General features: G+C 44.8%; 1 protein-coding gene across 1 annotated transcript; it reads left to right on the forward strand.

Annotated features, from left to right (window-relative positions):
- Positions 1 to 355: 355 nt before the first annotated feature.
- CYTL1 (cytokine like 1) lies at positions 356 to 4,566 on the forward strand. The gene is made up of 4 exons (XM_030863844.3): positions 356 to 545; positions 2,406 to 2,450; positions 2,591 to 2,719; positions 3,913 to 4,566. The coding sequence occupies exons 1-4, from the start codon at positions 396 to 398 to the stop codon at positions 3,994 to 3,996; spliced, it is 408 nt and encodes a 135-aa protein (XP_030719704.1). The 5' UTR covers positions 356 to 395; the 3' UTR covers positions 3,997 to 4,566.
- Positions 4,567 to 8,023: the final 3,457 nt, after the last annotated feature.

The following is an 8,023-nucleotide window of genomic DNA, read 5'->3' on the forward strand; positions in this document are numbered from 1 at the left end:
TTCTAACTGAAGGGGCTGAATGCTCACTCCCGCCCCTCTGGCTGAACCACCATCCCTCCTGTCTTCCTCTTGTCCTCTGCCCCCCTCATCTGCCAATCCTGCCACTTCAGGAAGAGCCCCTGCCAGGAGAGAAAGTTCTATTGCAAGTTGTGTGAGAGGAAGACCCTGTTCCCTTCCAGGTGCCTGGCATCTCCCCCTCCCCGCCCCTGCCAGGAAGCACCTCCTCTCAACAAGGGGGACCGTTAGGTCTGAAAGGCTCCAGTGTCCACAGGCCAGGTGGGCGTGCTCTTGGCCTTGGCTGGGCACCACAGGAAACGGAGACGTGGAGGACCACCCCCAAGCCTCTGCTTAAAGGGGCGGCTGGCCTCAGACTGCAGTCAGGCCGCCTTTGCACCATGAGCCCCCAGCTGCTTCCCCTGCTGATGCTGCTTCTGGCCGGCCCCCCCGCCGCTCAGCCGGCTCCCCCGACCTGCTACTCCAGGATGCTGGCCCTGAGCCGGGAGATCACCGCTGACTCCCGGAGCCTGCAGGCCACGGAGCCTTCGGTGAGTGCCCTCGGCCCCCCTGAGGACTTGGGAGACCCAGCTCTCAAAAATTTGCCTTTGGACCAGGGAAAAAACGCTATTTTTCTTTTCTGGTCAATGTTAATTTCAAGGGTATTTGTGTTTTATTCCCATCCTATTAAATACCGATGGTTTGCACTTCCTTTTAAATACAAAGAAAATATAATCAAAGACATCACAATTTTTGTTTATAACTAGCAAATATCAGAGGATCTGTTTTAAAATGTAAAAAGAGAGAGAGAAAGAGAGAAAGAGAAGAGAAGAGAAGAGAAGAGAAGAGAAGAGAAGAGAAGAGAAGGGAACAGGAGAAGAGAAGCTCCCATAGAGTTTAGAGCTCCAGCTTAAGGAGGACCAAAGAGTCCTCTTATTTCTTCTCTCCACTAGCCAGCAGGAGCTAAGGGGGCAACTCCCAGAATCAGCCCCACCCCTAACCTGCTGTAGGACCCTGAGCAAATTACTCAACCCTGAGTATCAGCATCCTCAGCTGTGAGAGGGGGTGGCTGAGCCCCTCACCGGCTTTGGGCAGCTGGAGGGTTGAAGACTTGAACGCAGACACAGCCTGCACAGAGGACAACCCAGGAGTCTGCACTGTTCTCAACACTGTGTTAAGAGGAAGACCCAGGGGCTCGGAGCCATCAGTCCCACAGGGGCCACCCAGAACTAGAATCCGGCCTCCTGACTGCTCGTCCAGTGTAGAAACAAAACAAATTAAACTTCAAAGCTCTGGTAAAATTTAAAAGTATCCCTTTACCGCTTGTGAACCCTTCAAATAAAATGCACCGTTCTCAGATGTGGGGCTTACGATACCCTATCACCTCCTTTGTATTTTCTTTTTGAAACTTAAATGATGAGTATTTTTTTCAACTTATGAAAGTCATATACTTTGAAAATGGTTGGAAAAGGCACAAAAGACAAAGAAGAAAATAAATATTACTGCAATTCTACCACCTAGAGGTGACCTGCTGCCATCACATTCAGAGGATAGGATTTCAGCTCTGGGTCTGTACATAGTTATCCAAGTGTGTGGACAAATTGGATCAAACAACACAGCAGTTCTGCAATTTACTTTTTAGCGACTCTGTCAAATAAATTAATATTTCTTTGTAACAACATTTGGTTGTATTTTTGCGCCCCAATGTATCCACAAATTCCTTGCTATTAAATAGGTAGAGCAATCATCTTTTAAAACTATATGATTTTAAAGCTTAAAATAATGCATAGGCTCAGAGCTGGAAGGAAGTGGAGGTGATGTGTTCTAACTCTCTAATCTCACAACTGGGAAACCGAGTCACAAAGAAGAAGGAGACCTACCCTACGTCACACAGGGGATAATTGGTCGGGAGGGACCAGAATCTGGGTCTTCTGACCTTCAGGCCAGCACAGAAGCAAAAGTGAAATATAGTAATATAAAAGTGTACATATATATACAGTTTTATATTACTAAAGTATATACTGTATATATTACTATGTCTAGATTACAGTTATAGAACTGTTTTAATATATATACATATATAGACACACATATTTATATGTATGTATCTCTCTCTCTATATATATATATGTATGTATATGTGTGTGTGTGTATATATATATATATAACTGTTCCCTAGCTCATAGTCAATGATAAAATGGTTGCATTCTAAAAGTTGAATTATAGAAGAGCAGTTTACTTTGGGGGAATGTGGCATATGGTACAAGAAAGTATTGTACACGGCAGCATCAAGGAAGGCCCCAGGGATCTGGGGCTGCTCTGGTTTTGGGGAGGCTGGCAGAGAGCCTTCTGTGGCCAGGCTGAGGGTGTGTCCCTGTGAGCAACACAGAAACCCGTTTCCCTTTCTGCAGGAGCCGTGTGTGAGATACATGCCCAGGCTGTACCTGGATATACACGTAAGAAGGGTCTGCCTGCCTGCAGGAGGGCTTGGAGTGGGAGTGGGGAGAGACTGTGCAGAAGGGCCAGGAGTCCCCAGCTCCCGTGTCTCTGGCTACTGACTTCCACCACGAGACCCGTCCCTGTTGTCCACTCACAGAATTACTGTGTGCTGGCCAAGCTGCGGGACTTTGTGGCATCGCCCCAGTGTTGGAAGGTGGCCCGGGTAGATGCCTTGAAGGACAAAGTGCGGAAACTGTACACCATCATGAACTCGTTCTGCAGGAGGGTAAGTGACGCCATTGAACATTCTTTTTCTACTTGTCATCAGCCAAGAACTTAAGAGAAGGGTTAGGAGAAGAGGGAGATGAGGAGGAGGAGAACAAAAGCTTGTGGGGTGCTTCCAGGTCACAAATCCCTTCCTCAACCCTATAGCTCTTGCTGAGGACAAGGCTCCTCCTGTCCTCCAGCTCCATCTCCAACACCCAAGACCACAGGCTGCGAGGCAAATGGGGCTGGGATTGCGGGTAGAGGACTCTGGAATTCCGAGAATTCCCAGAGCCCTGGGATCAGGAGAGACTTCCTGGGGGAGGGGCTTCTGGTGTGCTCTGTGCTGGGAGGAATCTGGCAGCAGAGGGGAGGGAGACGGGAAAAACACAGAATCAGCACTGGTTAAGATGTAGGAAGCAGAGTCGTGTGGTCCTAGGGGCACAGGCTTCAGCATCACCTCCCTGCTTCCTAAATGCCAGTGTCGCCTCCTCTCTCTGAGCCACAGTTTCCTCATTCGTGAATGATACCCATGTCAGGAGAGCATTGGGAGGATACTACTACTTACAACCTGACCCTGTGTGTGCTGGACACTGTAGTAACTCCCTCGGTCCTAAGATCTCTATCAAGGTGACTAAACATAGAATACCGAACACCAGGCCTGGCCCAGGAAACTAATAATTAGCTATTAGGTTTTTTAGCTTTAAGTTTTATTAAGATTTGTTTGTTACTATGCATCAAAGATGAGACGAGCATTTTGTCCCACACCCATTCCCCTCCTCATTCCCCTCTCCCCTTGGTCATGGAGGGGAGACAAGAAGAAGACATAATACAGTCTGAAAAGTGCTGCTGTTGGCTCTAAAGTGTTTGAAGGTGAGACCTGGTGCTGTTACTCATGGTATCCCCGATGTCTGGCCCAGAGTCTTTGCTCAATAATTAAGATTTATTCATTTATTCACTCCCTTGCCCATCTATCCATCCATCCATCTGGTCAACCAACGTACAACTGAATTCAATAGTCAAAGACTATATGAGATTCAATGGGAAGGTGAAGAAAGACGTAACCAGCTCTCCTTGGGGGAATGAAGGTTGGGAAATTTTCACACAAAGGGGAACAATTGAACAGTCTTTGAGGATAACCAGGAGTCCTATAGTTGTGCATGGGCTCTGTGGCCACCTTCAATGACATTCCTGCTCATTGCACATCTTTTCCAGGATTTGGTGTTCCTGTTGGATGACTGCAATGCCTTGGAATACCCAATCCTAGTGACCACGGTCCTGCCAGATCATCAGAGCTAAGGCAGCTCAGACCAGAGAGAGACCCCAGGGGGACTGAAGTTATGTCAGCTGCCCAGACACAATGGGCTAAAGCCATGGCCCCCACAGGTCTCCCTGAAACTGTCATGTGTCTCTCCACCTTCTGGAAAGCAAGGCTTGTGCTCCTACCCTAGAAACGATTTTTAACATAGTTAGAAGCCTTGCTTCTCCTTCCCCTTGGTTTTGTCTTACCAGGATGGTGAGGTACACAAGCATGTTGATTTGATCACTAAGAAGAAAAGGGCAAACCAGCTTCTTTTTTATGAGCAACTAGCTTGAGAACAAGCAAAATAGTATGTTTGCAGTACCACTTTAACGGAGTAGTGGTACCATTTTTCTTTCTTGATAAAAACCTGCTTTACATTTAACCAAGCTTCTATTTTATACCTTCTCTCTCTACAAATTTTCCTTACACTTATCTTTCAATTTTAAGGAAATTTCATTATCTATAAGATGTATTTGTGAGGTTCATAATTACATAGTGCTGATGGGAACCACTCTTTCATTGAAAGGTGATGAAAATCAAATAAAGACTATCATTACAGTGAGAAACACGTGTCCTGCTGTATTTGTCCAAGGTGGGTGTCAGTGTGTTTATTTCATGCTCTTTCTGCAAGTTGCTGCTTTTAGCAAGATATGTCTTTCTTCTTCTTTCCATTGAGCACCGGTGTTTCTGGGTCTGCTTCAAACCACCTGTGTGAATGTCTGTCTTTAAAGTGTTGGAAGATGCTCTAATTTATGTTTGGGGACAGACTGTATCCTGCATCGTACCCATGGCAGTGCAGTACCTGACACGTCATAAACATCAGTTCACTGAGTCACCATAACAAACCTAGAGACGGGCATCGTAGGAGGCTGAGGCTCATGTAGATTAGGTAACTTGACCAAGGTCACCAAGCTGCTAAGTGGGGAGGCTGGATTGAACTCAAAGAGCTCCAAAGCCCGCACTCTCCCCTGTGTCCTACACTGGCTCTCTGCAGGTGAAGCATGCTTGTTTAATTAATTCATAAACACAATAGTAACATCTCAGTTAAGTAACTGGATTGTTGAAAAAGATTTCAAATATTGATTTTTTAAAAGTTCACATGCTACACTGTGGTCTTTTTGTTTCCTTTACTCCCTTCTGTACACGTGGGCCATACTTTCCCTCCTTGTTCTTAGGTGTCTTTGACTTAGATGATTTATGAAAATGATTTAGTAGCTTATGATTTTATATCTAGAAGCACAAGACCAGAGCATCACAGTACTGGTCTCCTAGGGCGCCATAACAGGGTACCATAAACTGGGCTTAAAGTAAGAGAAATTTATTGCCTCATAGTTCTAGAGGTTAGAAGTTCTGCAATCTAAGTGTTGTCAGGGTCATCCTCTCCCTGAAGGCTTTAGGGTAGAGGATCCTTCCTTGCATCTTCCTAGCTTCTGGTGGCTACTGGTAATCCTTGTCATTCCTTGGCTATACACACATCGGTTCAATCTCTGTCCCCATCAACACGCGGTATTTACCTGGCGTCTGTATCCCTGTGTCCAAAATTCCCTCTTCTTGAAGTAAATTATCTCTGTTTGCAGATGACATGATTTATATATAGAAAATGTTAAACACTCCACCAAAGAAAACCTGTTAGAATTAAGTAAAGTTGCAGGAGAGAAAATCAATATACAAAAATCAGTTGCATTTCTATACACTAACAACAAACGTTCAGAAAGAGAAATTAAGAAAGAATCCCATTTACAATAGTATCAGAAAGTATAAAATACATAGGAATTAATTTAACCAAGGAGATAAAATACCTGCACACTGAAAACTATAAGACACTGATGAAAGAAAATGAGGAAGACACAAATAAATGGAAAGCTATCCCCTTTTCATGGATTAGAAGAATTAATACCATTAAAATAAAAGTATTGTCCATACTGCCCAAAGTGATCTGCAGATTCAACTTAATCCCTATCAAAATTCCCCTGGCATTTTTCACAGAAACAGAGGAAAGCCATCCTAAAATTCATACGGAACCACAAAAGACCCCAAATAGCCAAAGCAATCTTGACAAAGAACAAAGCTCAAAGTATCACATCATTTCAAATTATACTAAAAGCTATAGTCAAAACAAGATGGTACTGGCACATGGATCAGAACACATAGAACAGTGGAAGAGAATGGAGAGCCCAGATATAAAAGGAGAACCCAGATATATACTCATGCATAACTTTGACATGGACCCCAAGAACACACAATAGGGAAAGGATAGTCTCTTCAATCACTGGTGCTGGGAAAATTGGTATTCACACGCAAAAGAAACTAGACCTCTGTCTTACGCCACTCACAAAACTGGATTAGACTTAAATGTAAGACTTGAAATCATACAGCTACTAGAAGAAAATATAGGGAAAAATCTCCCTAACATTGATCTTAGCAATGATTTTCTTTGTTTATTTTAAATATTTTTTGAATGGTTAAATGTATTTATTTTTATTTTTTTGGCTGTGCCCTGTGTCACGTGGTATCTTAGTTCCCCAGGGACTGAACCTGTGCCCCTGCAGTGGAAGCACGGAGTCCCAACCACCGGACTGCCAGGGAAGTCCCAGCAATGATTTTTTGGATATGACACTTAAAGCACAGGCAACAAAAGCAAAAGTAAACAAGTGGGACTACATCAAACTTAAAAGCTTCTGCACAGCAAAGGAAACCATGAAAAAAAAGGCAACTTATGAAATGTGAGAAAATATTTGCACCATGTATCTGATAAGGGGTTAATACCCAAAGTACGTAAGAAATTTTTAAAACTCATAGCAAAAAATCCCAAATCTGATTTTAAGACGGGCAACGGATCTGAATAGATGTTTTGCCAAAGAAGACATACAAATGGACAACAGGTACATGAAAATGTGCTCAATATCACTATCAGGGAAATGCAAATCAAAACCACTATGAAGGGCTTCCCTGGTGGCGCAGTGGTTGAGAGTCCACCTGCCGATGCAGGGGACACAGGTTCGTGCCCCGGTCCGGGAAGGTCCCACATCCTGCGGAGCGGCTGGGCCCGTGAGCCATGGCCGCTGAGCCTGCGCGTCCGGAGCCTGTGCTCCGCAACGGGAGAGGCCACAACAGTGAGAGGCCGCGTACCGAAAAAAAAAAAAAAACACCATGAAAACCCACCTCATACCTGTTAGGATGGGTTTTATAAAAAAGACAACAGGTAAGTTTTGCGGAGAAAAGGGAATCCTCGTACACTGTTGGTGGAAGTGTAAATTGGTACAGCCATTATGGAAAACAGTATGGAGGGTCTTCAAAAAATTAAAAATAGAACTACCAGGACTTCCCTGGTGGCGCAGTGGTTAAGAATCCGCCTACCAGTGCAGGGGACCGGGATTCGATCTCTAGTTCGGGAAGATTCCACATGCCGCGGAGCAATTAAGCCCATGTGCCACAACTACTGAGCCCACACACAGCAACTACTGAAGTCTGCACACCTAGATGTGTGCTCCACAAGAGAAGCCACTGCAATGAGAAGCCTGCACGCCACAACGAAGAGTAGCCCCCGCTGGCTGCAACTAGAGAAAGCCCGCTCACAGCAACAAAGACCCAACGCAGCCATAAATAAATAAATAAATAAATAAATTTATTCAAAAAAAAAAAAAAGAATGTAATCAGTGTGGACCATGGTGAGGCCTGGCAGGGACACGCAGGCAGAGGGTGTCTGTCCTGACCCCAGTTGTGTAATAACCAGGGTCACGTAAAGGAGAATCCTTTTCTAGGCAGAAAGACTGGGACCCAGTGGTTGGAAGTTGTCAATTCCTGAAGGGGTCCCTCTGCTTTGGATTTCAAAAATAACAAAATGAGGACACGGCTCCTCCCCTGTGAACCAGCCCATTGCCAAGCCAGACATTTGGGTACCAGCCTGGGCTCCTTCTCCTCCTTTCTCTATAGCCAACTGGTCAACCCCACCTTCTTTGCATCTCTTGACTTCACCATTTGCTCTTTACCACCTCAACATTAGTTCAGAACCTTCTCAGAACA

This window comes from Globicephala melas, chromosome 5, assembly GCF_963455315.2.
Source record: "Globicephala melas chromosome 5, mGloMel1.2, whole genome shotgun sequence".
NCBI classification, from domain to species: Eukaryota; Metazoa; Chordata; class Mammalia; order Artiodactyla; family Delphinidae; genus Globicephala; species Globicephala melas.